At 46.1% G+C, this 18,950-nt stretch overlaps 2 protein-coding genes across 2 annotated transcripts; both read left to right on the top strand.

Moving 5' to 3' along the window:
• The first annotated feature begins 5,454 nt into the window (after window positions 1-5,454).
• LOC125512768 (NDR1/HIN1-like protein 26) lies at window positions 5,455-6,352 on the top strand. The gene has a single exon (XM_048677850.1). It carries the CDS (start codon window positions 5,527-5,529, stop codon window positions 6,139-6,141), a length of 615 nt encoding a protein of 204 aa, XP_048533807.1. The 5' UTR covers window positions 5,455-5,526; the 3' UTR covers window positions 6,142-6,352.
• An 8,822-nt stretch (window positions 6,353-15,174) lies between these two features.
• Window positions 15,175-18,329, top strand: LOC125515050 (protein CYPRO4-like). Its single transcript, XM_048680470.1, has 2 exons — window positions 15,175-16,932; window positions 17,798-18,329. Exons 1-2 carry the CDS (start codon window positions 15,292-15,294, stop codon window positions 18,077-18,079), a joined length of 1,923 nt encoding a protein of 640 aa, XP_048536427.1. The 5' UTR covers window positions 15,175-15,291; the 3' UTR covers window positions 18,080-18,329.
• Window positions 18,330-18,950: the final 621 nt, after the last annotated feature.

Here is an 18,950-nt window from a genome sequence, read left to right on the forward strand (position 1 = left end):
ATGGGAGGGTAGGACAAAAGATGACATGCAAGTTCTTTCCATAAGCACGTATGACAATTTACGAAATACATGCCTACATTATATTTATGAACGAGAGCTAGTGCTGTATCGCCCTAGGTTATGACTGTTATATTATGAATATCATCCAACGAATTCACCGACCCAATGCCTACGAATTTCTCTTATATTGTTCTTGCTAAGTTACTACTGCTGCTTTTACCGTTATACTTGCTACAAAATAATTGCTATCACTGTTACCGTTACTATTGTTGTTGCTACTACTAGCAAAACTATCATATTACTTTGCTACTGATCATACTGCTGCAGATAATTAATCTCCAGGTGTGGTTGAATTGACAACCCAGCTGCTAATACTTGCAAATATTCTTTGGCTCCCCTTGTGTCGAATCAATAAATTTGGTTGAATACTCTACCCTCGAAAACTATTGCGATCCTATATACTTATGGGTTATCAAAGAGCTACCATGCTGACGGAATTAACCTCGGGATCGCGGCAGAGATTCTCATTGGAGGCTAAGAAGGAAGACGGTGGGGGAGGGGTGCTGGTCAAGGCAGCGACTGGGCGTATTAGGTGAGGGAGTGGTGAAGCCGGAGGGCTGAGATGCCCCCGCCATGGTAGCTCGATGCTGCTTGTGATAGGTGTTGGGATTTCCCTGAAGAGGAAGGGTGATGTAGTATAGTAGCAGATAGTATTTCCCTCAGTTAAGAACCAAGGTTTATCGAACCAATAGAAGACACCACACAAAAAGGTAAGCGGTAACTGCACACACACACACACACAAAGCAAATACTTGCACCCAACACGTGCAAGAGGGTTGTCAATCCCCTTGTACTTGTTAATTGCAAGGATTAAATCTTAAGTGGTAGATAGATAATATAAAAGGAAAATAAAAGTAAATAAATTACAACAAATATTTTTAGGGTTTTAGTAAATATAAAGTGAATGGAGCATGGGGGCATAGCGTTCACTAGAGGCACCTCTCTCATAAGCATATCAATAGTGGGTAAACAAATTACCGTTGGGCAATTGATAGAGTAGCGCATAGTTATGATGATTCTTCATGGCATGATCAATATATAGGCATTACGTCCGAGACAAGTAGACTGACATCCATTTGCATCTACTACTATTACTCCACCCCAAGACCGCTATCCATCATGCATCTAAAAGTATTAAGTCCATAACAAAGAGAGTAATGCCTGAAGCATGATGACATAATGTAGACAAAGCAAGACCAAATAATATGTTCGAGCCCCATCGTTTTACACTTAGTAGAAACAATACAAAAACATGTTCTAAAAGTATTAAGTCCATAATGTAGACACAGAGTAAGGACACAACAAGATTGAACCTACCACCAAGCACCTCCCCACTGAAGATAAATGAATCTAATTGGTTGAAAGAGATAGATAGACCGGAGAGAAATACAAGGCTATAAAATCTACATAAATAAAACTCAGAAAAGACTCAAATACTTTCATTGAATAATCTGATCAAACCCATAATTCACCGTATCCCCAACAAACACACCGCAAAAGTTTACATCATATTGATCTTAGATGAGATCATTGTATTGAAGATCAAGAGAGAGAGAGAGAGAGAGATCTAGCTACTGCTATGGACCCGTAGGTCATGTGGGAACTTCTCACACATCATCTGGAGGCAACAAAGGTTGATGAAGATGGTCTTCGTGATCGATTTTTCATCTGGCAGAGTACTAGAAAAGTCCTTCAGATGGGATCACGGAAGAATAGAGGTTTGCGGCGGTGAAAGTAGTTTTTTGGACCTCTCCTGGGGGTTTCTGGATATATGAGAATTTGTAGCATTGGAATTAGGTCAAGCGGAGCCAAAGGGGGGCCACAAGGCACCAGGGCGCGCCCCCCTGCCTGGCCGCTCCCTCGTGCAGCGTCTGGTCTCCTCCCGAAGCTTCCAGGGTCTATTTTTGTTTAGAAATAATCATCAAAAAGTTTCATCATGTTTGGACACTGAGTTAATAGGTTAGTTCCTAAAAATGATATAAAATAACATGTAAAGCATACAAAATTGATAATATAATAGTATGAAACAATCAAAAATTGTAGATACATCAGAGACATATCACGATGGCGCACCATAGACCAAGCGAAGGAGGATGTCCTACTGGAGCTTGGCAGAGGCGAGGTCCTGGGAGGAGACACCATGGAGCCTACGCCAGCTGCTCATGGGCTCAGCGAGGACGAGCATTGGGCCGGGATAGAGATTGCATCCTCATTTGCTCTCGTCAATAGTTCTTATTTCCTTCTCTTTATCACACGCCGACACGACTGAATCGTCATTAACCAGTAGTGGAATTGTGCGAAGAGCCATCCTGAGGCTGAGCGTGGAGCCGGCTGTCGAGACCTACTATCGAGGTAGTGGCACCGACTGCTTTCTCTTTAGCTCACCCAAGTATAACTACTTATCCTCCCCTTCCCTCCTTAATTTTAGTTTTGTGGCTGCACGAATTGACATGAATACAGTGTAATTTGAATTATATTTTCTTATAAATATGTAATATCGTGTACATAAATTGTCTCGGTTAAACGAACATTTTTTTATTTAGCAATACGTCTGCGCCTTAACTTAACGTGCAGGTGACTTAGTTGGGACACCAGCTCGCTAGCTTGCACTATAAGGGCTGACTAGAGCTCCCGGTTGACGCTCCTTCACTATGTGAATTTGGGGTGGCCCAAGTAGCGCAGGCTCCTCTTCCGTTATTTTGTTTTTCTCATTTTTATTTTTATTTGTTTTCTTTTCTTTTTTCAATTTTCATTTTCTTTTCTTCATGTTCTTTTTTCTTTTCTTTTGCTTTCCTTTTGCTTTTTTCATTTTGCAATGTCTTTTCAAATTCTCAAACATTGTTTGAAATGGTGAACATTTTTTTTGAAATTATAAACATATTTCAGTTTGCAAACATTTTTGAATTGTGTCCACTTTTTTTAAAATTCTGAACTTTTTTTGTAACAGCGAACAATTTTGAAATTTGAGAACATTTGTTTTACAAATTTGCAACATTTTTCAAAATTATGAACATTCTTTTACAAATTCACAAACTTTTTTTCCAACCGTGATATTTTTTCCAATTTGCGAACAATATTTGAAATCATGAACATTTTTACAAGTCATATTTTTTAATTCATGAACGATTTTTTAAATTCGTGAACATTTTTTGAATTAGCTTCATGAACTTTTTCCAAATTTGGGGACACTTTTTGAATTCATGAACATTTTTTTAAATCACTAATATTTTTTGAATTCACCAACATTTTTCAAATTCAAAGTGTTTTTTCAAACTCATGAACATTTTTTGAATTTGAGGGAATTTTTAAATTTTGAGAAGATTTTAAAATTTGGTTTTGTTGAAATCTTGAACATTTTTAATGAAGTAAATAAAAATAAAAAATAAAAGGAAAAAAATTGGGGTGGGGGTGGGTGGGTGGGTGGGAATCTCATGCCCCACACAAGGGCCAGCCCAAAAGCATGCGTGAGAGGGGGGTGTTTGCTCGTTCTCCGCCGTGCAGGTCAATGAATAGGAGGTCCCGCCGGACAGTCCAGACTGATTCATCCAGACGGTCCGGATGAATGCCTGGACGCTAAAACAGGCTAGCCCATGTATGCCAGCTACCACCCTTCGTCCCTTACCTATACATACATTTCCTTGGGTCAGATCTAGGGTTAGTAATAACATAAACTGAGAACTTGATAGAGCTTTGGTCATCTAACTTCCGAAATTGGGATAAGACCTCCAAGGGGAGAAGACTCTGTGAGGAGTACAAGCCCGCCCATGGGAGAAGACTCCGTTCGACTACAATACCCCCACAGGTGAAGGATTCCATGAAGCACAAGACCTCCATCTCTAAAATTTGGGGATGAACTATGTTTCTTCGTTTTACCTTTCTCCCTCGGAGTTGTTGGATCAATTGTACCTCGTTCAGTAGAATTGGCCGTGAGATGTATGGTCGGTTTGAGGATGTTATGTTTCTTGAGTGAATCCTACTTGTATATACTCCCTCCGTCCAGAAATACTTGTCCTTGAAATGGTTGTATCTAGACTTATTTTAGTTATAGATACATCAATTTTATCCATTTCGAAGACAAGTATTTCCGGACGGAGGGAGTATATACAAGTAGGATTCACTCAAGAAACATAAGATCCTCAAACCGACCATACATCTCACGGCCAATTCTACTGAACGAGGTACAATTGATCCAACAACTCCGAGGGAGAAAGGTAAAACGAAGAAACATAGTTCATCCCCAAATTTTAGAGATGGAGGTCTTGTGCTTCATGGAATCCTTCACCTGTGGGGGTATTGTAGTCGAACGGAGTCTTCTCCCATGGGCGGGCTTGTACTCCTCACAGAGTCTTCTCCCCTTGGAGGTCTTATCCCAATTTCGGAAGTTAGATGACCAAAGCTCTGGATACAACCATTTCAAGGACAAGTATTTCTGGACGGAGGGAGTATGTGTGTTGACTAGTGTTTTTTCACTCTTGTTCTTTGTGTCTCTTATGTTCTTACACTCGTCCACCTTCAATTTGTGAAATCGGACACACGTCCCGGAATGATCTGTAACTCGTTTGGTGCTAGTTATGATGTTGCCAATTTTTTTTTATAATAACACCTGGCCTCACATCCCTTAGCACCAGTGCTAGTAAATTTCCCCACATCTTAGTTGATATGTGTTATTGAGTAAAAGGGTTTTTGCTTAGTGCAGTAATCTGAGAGTTACTATTCACTTATGAAGAATAGATTATTGTGACAAGAGGAATAATTTGAGTGGGGCTGAGGATGAGTGAGGTAGCAGACTTGAATGTTCGAGTATCCACTTTGGTATATCTTTGCCTTTTCTTGTTCCTCATGGCAATTCATTCATGCTTCACACACAGACATGAAGAATCCATCCCCACTTTCCTTCCAGCACCAGCAGAGGGCAGAGGGAGATCACATAGCTAGCTTCCTACTTTGTGAAAAGCAAGAAGAGAAAGGGAGAAAGGTTGCTTTCCATCTCCCACTTTCCTAGATTATATGATGGTCATGATGATTACCAGCTTCCTTAATCACCTTTGCTCGCTCTTGTCTGGTCTTAAGTCTTAACTGCTAGCTAATTCACCAGCCATGGATATACACATGCATCTTCCTTGGCAGCTTTAGCATCTTGTGATGTAGCCTAGCCAGCCATGGACGTCTCCATCAGGGCAGGCAGGCAGGCAGGGGCAGGTGCTTTTCTTCCCCTCAGGCCAAAGGGGAAAATGGAGTGGAAAGACAACATGATGGTTGATGCAGCAGCAAGCAAGAAACCATACATTTCGATCATCATAATTCATAATCACCACTAAGAAGATGTTTACAAAGTCTCAAAGTTTATTAGTGGTTATATCAACTACCACTAACTATAACCAGAGAAAATATATACTGGTAGTGCCACTCACAAACCTTATCTCAGCTCACACGCACGCCTCTCTCTCTCTCCTCTTGTGCACCACCATGTCTCGCATCACGGATGACCCCGAGCACTCCCCGAGGGACTGCGCCACCAAGCACCGCCACCACCACTCGGCTGGGCGCCGCCGGCTGCTGATCGGGGCGTTGTCGGCGGCGGCCTCGCTGCTGGCCTTGGCCATCATACTCTGGCTCACCCTCCGCCCTTCCAGCCCGCGCTTCACGCTGCTGGCCGCCACCGCCACCGCCCCCAACGCCACCGCCGGCGGCATCGTGCGGCTCGACGCGGCCTTCGTCGCGCACAACCCCAACGCGCGCGCCGCCGCGCTCTACGACCGGCTCCAGGCGCGCGCGTCCTACGCCGGTGTCCAGCTCGCCGCCACCGCGCCGCTCCCGCCGTTCCAGCAGGCCCAGGGCGACGCCGTGCTCACCGCCTCGCTCTCGGCGTCATCTACGGCGGCGTCGGCAGCCGAAACCGCAGAGGCCGGGCGCACGACGCTGCTGCTGAGGCTGCGCGTCGAGGGGCAGCTCCGGTGGAAGGTGTCCGCCTGGGTGTCCGGCAGCCGCGCCCTCGCCGCCGAGTGCGTCGCTGTCGTCGTGCCGTCGCAGCTCACGGCCGTCGTCGTGCAGGGTTCCCAGTGCGCCACCACCCTCCAGTGAATGAATAATAAATCTACATATGTGCACATATGTATGCATCAGTCGATAAATTACTTTTGCAATTAGCGCCTGTGTTTAGCTTAATTGCACTATTGTTCTTGTACTTATGAGAGACATTCTACGTCCTCTGCTTAATTTTTTTAAAGGAGAAGATCCACGGCACGTGCATGTTATGGTTGCCGCGTTTGCTAAATCTCAGGTTCCTGAGAAAGTTATAGCGTTAGTCATTTGTGCTTCCCCCTGAGGCCAAAGGCGAGGAGGACGTGAGGAGCGACATGAACGATCGTCGGCCACGGCGAGGCCAAGCCATGAACGAGCAGGAGCCGGTGGGTCTGAGACAAAAACTTGACAGGTATATGCCGGGACGAGGACGGCGATGCAGGGGTTACCGGAGTGAACATGCATACTAAAATGTGTCTAGATACATACAATTCAATAAAATCCTAAAATGTCTTATATTAGTAAACGGGGGGCTATGTTACAGCGTGGCAATGACTTGGGAGATATTGGATTTGCCTTCTTGACTCTAGGGTGGGGAGGGCGTCATGGATGGCGCAAGCCTCCTCCTCCCCCCCCCCCCCCCCCCCCCCCCCCCTCTCCCTGATGGCGGTGGCGGATCGGCACAAACACATGGGGATGGGATCAAGGCGGATAGCGAGGGACTCCTCCTTGGCAATCCATGAGAAAGTATGGTGTAAAGGAGAGAAGGTGAGATGGCATCATTTGGTTTTAAAGAAGAGGACTCTAGCAAGAAATTTCCCACTATGGCGTGAAACCGAGCGAGAAGCGGAGGGTCGCATAGGAAATGGGAAGGGACTTTTGTGTTGTGCCCGCATGTTGAAGATAACATAAATGATAGTTCAAACAACCATAACCCCCTGGTCTGGATATATGGGTGCCCGGATTGTCCAGACACCAGTTTGATGTCAAAACACGCTCAGACGTATGAGTAAAGAATGAGCATCGACCTTCAATTTGTAGGCGAAAGCTAAATCAAACCTTGAACTCTCAATCTCTGAAATCAGCACACCAAACTCTTTCACCCTGGTCTATTTTAAACCTTGACAGAACATAGTCGGCTTTGCTGAATTGGGTCGGCCCAGTAGCGCAGTTGCTCGCGCGCGCGCACTAATCTGTTTTTTTTCTTAGTTTCTTCCTTTTTCGTTTTCATTTTTACACATGTCTAATTTTTCTCAGTACTCAATGTACATTTTAACACACACATTAAATATTTTTGGATAAACTTTTGATATTTTCAAATATGTTATGTACATTTATAAATTACATGTTTTCAAAACTTTTTTAATACATGGTAATATTTTTTTTCAACTACATGTTTTACATTTTCTTTATGATGATAAACATTTTATAAAACTACACAACACTCTTTTACGTGGTTCAACATTTTTAAATTTGCATACACTTTTTTCAAGGGCATGCCACATATATTCTGTTAAGGTTTTAGCACATTTTTTTACATCACGCAAACATTTTTTTACATTGTAAAAACATTCTTTTAAAAATGTCACAAACACATTTTTTGGAACTCGTGATCATTCTTGAAATGTTACATTTTTTAATGTATAAAACATTTTTTTGAATCACACAAATATTATTGTACATTGTATAAACATTTGGATTGGCCCATACATTTTTTGAAACTTGTGATATTTTTTAGATGTCACAAAATATTTTCAGGTTTCAGAAAATGTTTATGTATCAAAACATGTCCGCACTTTAAAATTTTGTTCAGGTTGCAGAAAAAAATTTATGTTTCAAAAAGTGTTTGCACTTTAAAATTTTGTTCAGGTTTCAAAAAATGTTTATAAATGTGTTTGCTTTTTCAAAGTTGTTGGTTTTTGAAAATATTCGAAATTATCAAAAAGTTCTCTCACATTATAAAATGTTCAAAGATTTCATAAATAAATATGTTTTTAATAAATTTTTTCCCCTAAAAAATGTTTACAAAGTTCGGCGCTTTGGTTTCTGATTAAATATTTTGGGCCTCTGACTATGCCAGTCATAGTCGTCTGGTGTAGTGGCTACCAGGCCCAAGTTCAACTCCACAGCATGTTTTTTTTGTTTTGGAATTATTACGTCGCCGTTAAGAAAAAGAAAGAAAGAATTTTGTACGTGGTGTGTTAAGGAAAAAAAACTCGCTACATGTCTGGTGGGTTGGCGCAGTCGAGTCCACTCCCAACAATCTGAAACATTTTTTAAATACATTATTTATGAAATAATTTATGAAATTACAAAAACAGAATTAAAAAATGTAACACAATTTTGAAAATACGAAATATTTTTCATAGGATGTGAAAAACTGTTGGAATTCTGAACATTTTTTATAAATATGTTTTTTTGTAAATCGCGAACAGTTTTTTAAAATGCTAACAGAGTTGATTTTGTGCGAAACACGAAATTCCAAACAGTTTTTAAAAACACAAAACGAATTGAATTTGCGCGAAAAATAGAAAACAGAAACATTTTTAACTTTTGAACAATTTTAGAAACGTGCGAACATTTTTTAAACCTCACGAATTCTTGTTGTTTTATAGTGGGCCGGCCCAAATTCTAGTCCGTGAGAGTAATAGGTGGAATCCCGGCCGGGATTGTAGTCTTCCCAGCGTGCCAAACAGGTCTAGGGTCTAAAATAGACCGAGATTACAAGTTCAGAGTGCCAATTTCCGGGATTCAAAGTTCAGGGTTTGATTTAGCTTTCGTCTACAATTTCAAGGTTTATTTTGGACTTTTTCCCTCCATAAATAATGGCACCCTTGGCCCCGTTTCCCTTGTCCTTTGCCTGTCTCCCCTTTCCCTCCCATTGCTTGCCCTTCGCCAGAGCCCAGACGCAGTCACACAGAGGACTGCTGGTGCTCTTCCCTCCTCTCTTGCTTGTTTAGTGGCCAGCAATTCAGCTGATCACTAATGGCGTCCGCCTTGCAGATGAGTAGCACCACCGGCACCATCACCGACCTGGAAGCCGCCACGACGGTGAGCCAGATCGCTCAATCGTTGTGCCCATGGGCTTCGCCCACGAGGGCGCAACTGGCGCGCTCGCTCTGGGCTACAGGGTCTGTGACGCTGGTCATGGGCATGACCACCGCGTTCCACCTGCCGTCGGTCGGACCGATCTTTGGCCCGGCTGTCTACTACTTCACCCTCATCCTTGTCCTCACCGCCGCCGCCGTGGAGATGGCGACGGCTTCGTCCTGCTCCGCTCCGACGAGCCGCGCTGCCACACCTTCGCGAGGCGCCTGCTGCCGTTCGCCTACCTTCTTCTCCTTGTCGCAGTCTCAGCTAGTGGCTTCCTCGTACCATTCAAGATCGCCTAGTAAATTTTAGAGTGAATTCCAGTTTTTACCCTTTACTTCCACATTTTTTACACTAATTATCTCATTTAACATTTTTTCATTCCAATTACCCCATTTAGCAAAAGTCTTGCCAGTTTTTACCCTAGTAAGATTTTTGAGAGTGATCTTCTTGCTAACTCCCCGCCATCAGATTTCTTGGCATTTTTTCCAAGAGTTAAATGCACTGGAGGTCCTAAAAGTTTCGTCGTTGTGTCACTTTAGTCCTATTTCTTTGAAAATGCACCTTTAGGTCCCAATTCTTTCATAAGTGGTTCACCCGAGGTCCTTTTCTTCACTAGCGCTCGCTGACCTGCCCTCGTGGCGCGTTGACCCACTCGAGGTCCTTTTCTTCACTAGTGTGGCTGCATCTACCACAACACATGTGTATGAGCGGAATGTTTCAGTGTTGGAGATACTACAGGAACAAGTATGTTGTAATACTCAAGTTAACTGTGTTGATCTCAAACCATTTCAAACTCAAAATATTTTTTGTTCTTTCAGGCCATATCAACTCAGCAGTCTCAAACCACTGCTCAAGGCCCTCTACCAGAAAGTGCATTCATTGCAAACTGTAGAGATGCTATTCCAAAGCCAAGACCTACTACAGCAACTCTTGGTTTAAAAAGGCAGAGGAAGAAAAGGGTAGTGAAGACCAAGGAGAACACAGTTCCTGAAGTATAGAAGAAGTGTTCTGATGTTGTACTTTGAGCTTGAAAACTAAAAAGCTTCTTTTGGGCTAGCACTGATTGGTTTGAAATTAAACCTAGTGTTCTCATGATGTAGGTTTCATCCAAACCATCAACAGTTTCTTATGAACTAGACAAGCAGGGCATGTTTATGTGCTTGCCTAGTACTAGTATGGCCAAGTGAACTATTCTGTGAACTATGCAATGTTGGAAATGAACTATTGTGTGAGCTTTGTTGTTCTCAATGTGGACGAAAATGAAGCTATTCATCAATGTGGATGATCGTCGCGACCGTCCACATTGACCAAAATGAAGCTATTCATCAATGTGGACGATAGCCGCGACCGTCCACATTGACCAAAATGAAGCTATTCGTCAATGTGGACGATCGCCGCGGCCGTCCACATTGACCAAAATGAAGCTATTCATCAATGTGGACGATCGCCGCGACCATCCACATTGACCAAAATGAAGCTATTCATCAATGTGGACGATCGCCGCGACCGTCCACATTGACCAAAATGAAGCTATTCATCAATGTGGACGATCACCTCGACCGTCCATGAGACAAAAAAGAGTAAAAATAAGCTAACTTTCATTCAAATCAAACACTTCATTTAGATCAAAATGCTTCCAAAATCTCAATCTTGCTTTTCAATTCAGATTAAACACTTCATTCAAATAGTTCATCCCAATAGTGCTTACATGTACTTCATTCATTTCAGAGCCACTACATAAACCATCACAACCAACAAAGTGACAATACAAAACAAGAACATCCTAACTAAGCAGATCAGCTCATCCAACTTCTTCACAACATCAATCATCACACCATTGCAAATCTTCTGAACTTCAACACCTCTATCTTCTTCCTCCTCTGCCTCTTCACTTTCTATGTCGCCCAATGAATGACCAGAGAAACCTCTAGATCTTCCTGTTCTTGCAATAGATATGTGGCCATTCTTAACTAGAAAATCAAAATAGTTATCTGGGCCATCTTCCCACTAGTAGTGTTGGCATGGATTCGTTCCAACCTGGACGAATTTGACACATTCAGAAAAAGAGAAATGGGATAGAATCAAAGATAAAGGCTTCAAAACATCAAACTCTTGGTTCTTACACGATGGTTGGGGCACTTGTAGAACACCCGTCCAGGGTTGGCAGCAGATTTCGAACGGAGCACAATGGTGTCACGGACATGGCAGCAAGGGCAAGCCACGAGCGGCAACATACCAGACGAAATTGGAGCTTGCACCGGCAGCGACGGTGGCGCTGACGACAACGCTACCATGCTCCTCTTCTTCAACTGCTTCCCCGCCGAGGAGCTTGAAGTGCCGGCCATGGCTAGGGTTAGGGCACGGGAGAGACAGAGGGGGATTTTGGGAAGAAATAGAGCAAGGGACCGGGGAATGTGAAGAAGAGTGTTTCTAAGGGGTTTTCTGTAAAAAAGAGCAGCCTCCGCAGCCCCTGTGTCGACGTGGCGTGGGTCAACGAGGGCAGGTCAGCGAGCGCTAGTGAAGAAAAGGACCTGGGGTGAACCACTTATGAAAGAATTGGGACCTAAAGGTGCATTTTCAAAGAAATAGGACTAAAGTGACACAACGACGAAACTTTTAGGACCTCGAGTGCATTTAACTCTTTTTCCAATGCCCGACCAGGTCACTTGGTTTAGTCGCACCCAGTTTTTTTCTCATGGCTGTCAGGTACGTGCGCACCACATCGAGGAAAAGAGGAATAGTTATCTTCGGCGGTCAAGTACGTTAAATTTTGCATTGTGGGTTGTGGTTTGTAGGTTACCGAAAAAAGCTTTCGTCCCACTTTATATATAAAACAACGATCATCCACAACCAGTACAAATGCACGCCACCACAACACACGCACACACCAAGGCATGATACATAGGCGTTGAGCACAACAACACCACCCCTAGCACTACAAGAGCAACCGGGGTCCTCAACCGTGAACACGCCATCGCGAAGAGATGAAGCCGCATATAACAAACCGTGGGCTCCAAGATGGCACCTTCAGGAAGGTTATGATACCAGAGGGCCATCACCACCCGACCTGAGAATCAGAGTTTCCCCTGGAGCAACACGATGGGCAATGAGAGCCGCGACGATGCCTTCAGGAAGGGAACGAGCTTCGCCACCGCCAGTCCATCTGAAGATCGAACATGTTTTCACCCTGGTCAACACTCACCGCCACCGTACGCCACACCCCGTCGACCACGCCGCCCACCACCCCGCCCACCCGGCCATGGCCACCGGGCAACACCGAGCCACGGGCTCTACCCATGTGCACCGTGCTACCACCACCAGGGCCACCGCCCTGGCATCCAAGACCTTGACACCACCTCACCCGAGACTCGCTGGTACCCCAACAAAAGATACGAGTGGAAAGGCCCCGCCTTTCACACCCCTGGGTAGCCCCCCAGCGCCGAGACCCAATAGGCCAGCCAAAACTGGCCTCCATCGACCCGTCTTGCTGCACCGGGTGCGAGACGAGCTCGGTTGTGCTGTAGGGCATGAGACGAGGTCAGTCGTGCTGCCGGGCGCGAGACGAGCGATGGACCACAGCTTGGAGAGGTCCAATCCTTCGACCAAAGTAGTGCCCGGACGACAAGGAGAGGAATCAAAGGCCGACATAAGCCGCCTACGCGCCAGCCGACACCAGGACATGCCAGCCGCCACCAGCGCTGGCGAGGCGTCGCTCGGCCGCGGACTCTGGCGGCGGCGAGGGAGGGAGGAGGGGGCCTGGCGGCGGCGGTAGGGTTTGCCTCCCCTGCCGCTCGTGGGAGCGCCAGATGAGGTCGTGCCCGGCGCGTAACACTTTCGTACTCGGTTTCTAGGTTTAATGTGTTGATATTTTAGTTTTCTTCGTTGATGCAAAACATCGAAGGAACCACTTATTTTAAGCTTTGGGAGATCATTAAACAAAAACACCACAGTCTATTTTACATGTCTGCAGTGCTATTGTCGTACATGTGTTTTTTTAGTGGGCTCCAATGATGTGTGTCCATTGAAAATTAGTACCATCAATTTTTGACATGATTCTTGCAAAAAAAAATTATTGGCATCATAGGATCGGATTTTTTTTCTTTTTATAAAAATGTACATTTGGGCACTTAGTCTCAAGTAAAATTAACATGATCTTTACAAGAAGGCTCTTAAAATTTAAAAGGGGTAAGAACAGACAAGATTGTCACTAAATGGGGTAATCTGGATAAAAATTTGTTAAATGGGGTAAATAGTGCCGAAAATGATTAATTAAGGGGTAGAAGCCGGAATTCACTCTAAATTTTACTGCCACATTTCCACCGCTTTACTCTGCGGTGTCCGTGAACACCAGATCAGTAGCTAGGCTTGCTATCCTGTCCGATTCTGTGTTGGTGCATATTCTTTCCGGGCGGGGAGACAACGGTCGCTGGTGTATGTAGTACTGCTCTTGCACTGTTGTGAACGTATCAATATTGTGTAATAATTGCACTGTGTTGTAGTAGTACGTGCTGCCCATCATCAATCAAAAATTATGAAATGTGTTGCGTACCAATCCAAGCGTGCGACCAGATGAATACTCTAAATACCCTCAAATACTACTGGTACGGGAGTACAAAAGAAAGGGAAAGCATTTTAATTTTGTGACCGTACAAGTACATTAAATAATGTCCCTGAACCACACAAAATTAGCTAATTGTGATCTATGTCATGCCAAAATTTGAGGGAAAACATTCGGTGCTTCTTTCTTTTAGTCTAGAACACTGAGCAATGCTAGACGTGTGGGGGGTTTGCTATGGAATTGACGGACAGAGCAACATGGAGGCTTAGGATTGGAAGTAGAGGGAGGTGAGGATACACCCTGGTGAAATTAAGAGAGAGTTTTTAAAACTTGCATAAAACATACGTAGATGTACTGCCTCTGTAAACAAGTCTCTAAAATGTCCTATATTAGCCTACATAGAAAGTAGTAGTATTATTGCTAAAACCCAACACTCCAGATTGTTGCCATAAATTTCGATGTACGATGTTTCATTAATTTCGCTTCGCACTTTTGCGGAAATTTCACCGTGCGATTTCGCGGAAATATGTTGCAACGGCAACAAGAAGCGATGGACAAAAGAAGCAATCGGAGCAGTCTACATTGACATGAAGGATAAATTAATTTATGAACCAACCTGTGGTTGGATCGTTAGATGAACAGTGTTATCATCAGCCCACCAGGGTTTAAGTTTTGATTATCGCATTTATTTCTGTATTTATTTTGAAATTTTTGGCGATGCGTGTTTAATGGAAGGAGACGTTTCTGTCGACTACGAGGCGTCTATGGTGACTTCATCAGTTTTAAGATGATATGTCTTTGCATGATGCTCATAAGGGTAGGGTTTACGTGTGTATATTTATAGGAATGAATGTATGCGTGTATGTATGAGGGTGTACATCTATATTGAGTTCTAAACAAAACATTATGAATTATATACAGACCGAAACGAGTGAACAAACACACTACAGTATGTTTATATATGGACTGAAACAAGTATCTGATTTAGAAAAAGAAATAGAACACGTTATACTTCTTCCGTCCGGAAAAGCTTGTCCCTCAAATGGATATATCTATCATCAAGTTAGTGCTAGATACATCCATTTGAGAGACAAGTTTGGGACAAGTTTTTCCGGACGGAGGGAGTATTTGTGAACGAAGGGAGTATCTAATTAATTTTGTAATTAATTTTATAAAGAGAATCCCTCGCAAAAAACAATTTTGTAAAGAGAAAACTGGATTGGAGTGTGTAGCTCGTCGGCACGATCGACGGCGAAATCCGGGCCCATCACCCGTGGGCGAAGCAACCGATGACAGACAGGTTCATCCATACCTCGTCCGCCCCCGGCCGCGTACGTAGGTGGAGCGCGTCGCGTCAGTCCCACGCAGTCACGCACCGACCTCCCCTCCTCCGCCACGTCTAACGCCACACGATCGCATCCGCTTATATAATCCCCCGCGGCCCACCGACCGACCGACGGACCCGATCGCTTTCCTCTTCCTCCCACACCCGCTCCGCTCCGCTCCATCCATCCTCCCGATCACCGCCGAATTCCCCCACCTACCCCCGCCGGCCGGCCATGGGCGCCGCCAACAGCCGCGAGGACCTCGACCTCACCTCCTCCTCCGGCGAGGAGGAGGAGGAGGACGCCGACGAGGAGTACGACCCCGGGTCCGCCTCCGGGGCCAAGCAGCGTCAGGACGACCCGCTCCGGGCCACCACCCCCGCCTCCATCGAGTTCCTCGACGCCAAGCTCCGGGCCCTCGACCTCAAGTACAAGCAGCCCGACAACGCTGCCCGCCTCTACCTCCACGTCGGCGGCGCCTCCGCCGACGCCCGCTGGGTCCCCGCCGAGCGCCGCGCCACCTACGCCTTCCTCGACAAGGCGGCCGCCGTGGACGACGACGACTACTACGACGACGAGCGCCGCGGCCGTCGCTCCTCGTCCTCGGCCTCCTCGCGGGGGCCCCGGTGGGTCCTCGAGGTGGACCCGGGCCGGCGGGTCTCGGCGCCCGTGGGGCAGGAGCTGCAGCTCAAGGCGCTCCCGGGGCAGCGCCGGGCGGACTTCGCCGCGGCGGGCTCCGTGTGGGCGCTGCGCTTCCCCAACGACGCCGCCTTCCGCCGCTTCCGGGAGCAGTACGACCGGTGCCTCTTCGAGAACACGTACGGGGTGGAGGCCACGGACGAGGGCCGCCGGGAGGTCTTCGGCGCCGACTTCGCCGCCTGGGCGCGCCCCGCCGAGGCCGACGACGCCGTCTGGGCCGACGCGGAGGACGACCTCGCCCCTCCCCCCGCCGCGCCCGCCAGGGACCTGCTCGAGGAGTTCGAGGAGGAGGCCGGCGACGGCAGCGGCATCCAGAGCCTCGCGCTCGGCGCGCTCGACAACAGCTTCCTGGTCGGCGGCGCCGGGATTCAGGTGGTCAAGAACTTCCGGCACGGCGTGCACGGCAAGGGCGTGTCGGTCAGGATCTCGGGCGGCCGCGGTGGCGGCACCAGCACCAACTACTCGACGCCCAAGAAGGCCTTGCTGATGCGCGGCGAGACCAACATGCTGCTGATGAGCCCCGGGGACACCGGCGCGCCGCATTCCAACGGCGTGCACCACGTCGACATCGAGACCGGCAAGGTCGTCGCCGAGTGGCGGTTCGAGAAGGACGGCACCGACATCACGATGCGGGACATCGCCAACGACAGCAAGAGCGCGCAGCTGGAGCCCTCCGGATCAACCTTCCTGGGGCTGGACGACAACCGGCTGTGCAGGTGGGACATGCGCGACGCGAGGGGCAGGGTGCAGACCATCGGCAACTCCGACGACTCGCCGGTGCTGCACTGGTCGCAGGGCCACCAGTTCTCGCGGGGCACCAACTTCCAGTGCTTCGCGAGCACCGGGGATGGCTCGATTGTTGTTGGCTCCGTCGATGGCAAGATCAGGCTCTACTCCAGGAGCTCGATGCGGATGGCCAAGACGGTCTTCCCGGGGCTTGGGTCGCCGATCACGCATGTGGATGTTACTTATGACGGGAAGTGGATCCTGGGCACCACAGACACATACTTGGTTTTGATCTGCACCATCTTCAAGGACAAGGATGGCAAGGAGAAGACCGGGTTCAGTGGGCGTATGGGAAGCAGGATCGCCGCGCCGAGGTTGCTGAAGCTCAGTCCGCTTGATTCAATCTTGGCTGGGAATGACAACAAATTCCATGGTGGACAATTTTCATGGGTAAGTGTCATATTCTTATTCCGGCACATACCATTGACTGTTCCTACTGCTATCTGGCAATGCACTTTCTAGTCTTAACCAAATTTTATCTGGAATATGCAATATTAGCTGTTCATCTAGACTTATGTAGTCCTGGTTATAGGTGAATTCAGTGAAGGCACTATGCTAGTAATCAGTTAAGGCAAAATGTTCGCTGTCCATAATGGCAGTTCGCTAACTTACTAACTTGTCATAGCTCTAACTGGAAGTCTGTACTGATTAAATACCAGTTTACAGGAAAATTCATGCGGTACTAATTATTAACTTTGAATATGCGGTACTAATTAGCATATCCATCTCGACATGGCAGTGTGCCTACTTCTAGGGTAATCAGTAGCCAGACAGTTTGTTGATACTCTCAGTTTAGACTGCATTACTTTTGGTACTAATGAGTAGAACAAGTTCAGTTCATAGTACAAATGTCAATTCAGAACCAACACCAATTGAACCCTTTCTGAAATCTCCTCTCTGTTTTTTTACATGAAACTAACTTGTGACTTCAACGCCACTACCAATGGAAGTACTCCGTATGAAATTTGTCCATCCTTTCTGTGGTTCCATGTTTTCATGGATTATAAACATGTTTCTTCAATTGGAAACAGGGTATAGTGTTTGGGAATAACAATTTCTGCAGTGTACGAATTAGTGTTCTTCCTAAATGACACTTGAATGCAATAGTCTGTCTCTCATGCCATTGCTCGTTTCAGATATTATATCTCTGTTATGTTCATTTGTACGCAAATGGCTTCTTACAGCTTCCTTAATTCTTCACTGTTGATAAGCATATCCTCTGATCCGTGTTCCTCTGCTGTGATTTTGCCCCCAGGTAACGGAGAACGGGAAGCAAGAAAAGCATCTCGTCGCGACAGTCGGCAAGTTCAGCCTCATATGGAACTTCCAAAAGGTGAAGGACAGCAACCATCACTGCTACCGCGACCAGGAGGGCCTGAAGAGCTGCTACTGCTACAAGGTCGTCCTCAAGGAAGAGTCCATCGTCGACAGCCGGTTCATGCACGAGAACTTCGCAGGATCCGACTCCCCTGAAGCTCCCCTGGTTGTCGCCACCCCAATGAAAGTTAGCTCCTTCAGCATCGCAAGCAAGCGTTGATTCTGAACCGTAGTGTTAGAAGTTACGGGCCTCTGTGCAGATTGGTCACTCGTCTAGTTTTTTCTGGTTCTTTTCAATGTAGAGTCATGTACTTATTTGCTTGCGGTTTTAGACTTGCGTGTTTGCTTGTTGATAAAACATATGGCCTCATTCTGAATGTTCGGACAAGAGTGTAGTGAGTAGTGTTCTGTGTGTGTAATGCAAACATCATTTTCACGCGTGTGCAATGGAAGTGTGTTGAAAAGAAGCATCTGAATGTTTGTTCTTTCTCCTCCCTCGTTTTTGGTATTCAATTTCGTACCGCTCCGCAATTCATCGGTGGCATAGATCAGTAGTGCCATACGCTGACATGTCACCAGATGGCATTACAAGAGCGAGACGAACTTGCAAGTGTTCAGCATAAGAAAATTACTTACTGAATCCCTCAAGAATAAAAACGATTAACTGAAGGTACTTCGAGAAGTCTGAGCGCAGGAGTACACATCATATAAGACGTTTTCGCAGTTAGTAGAAACAAATATTTCATGAACTGGTTCCAGTAGAAATTGAAGATTTCACTTCACCCGACAAGACCTAAAGTATCGCTAGGCACCCATCATTCTGAACCGTAGTGTTACAAGTTACAACAGGTTCCTGTGCGGCACTCTCTAATGATTTTTGGGCCAGACAGACGCAGCGACCATTGTCAGATCGAGGCACACTGCTGATAAACAGAGCCCAAAAAACCCTTCTAAAGACCAACCTGTGGTCAACTACGAATCGCAGCACAACCTCAATCAGCAGTGCTTCAGCTTGCAGCACCTCCGCGTCTTTTTACAGCGCCGCCTTCTCATCGCCTTCCGGAAAACCTGCACCATCATCTCAAATTACG

The sequence above is a fragment of the Triticum urartu genome, chromosome 6 (genome assembly GCF_003073215.2).
Source record: "Triticum urartu cultivar G1812 chromosome 6, Tu2.1, whole genome shotgun sequence".
NCBI lineage: Eukaryota > Viridiplantae > Streptophyta > Magnoliopsida > Poales > Poaceae > Triticum > Triticum urartu.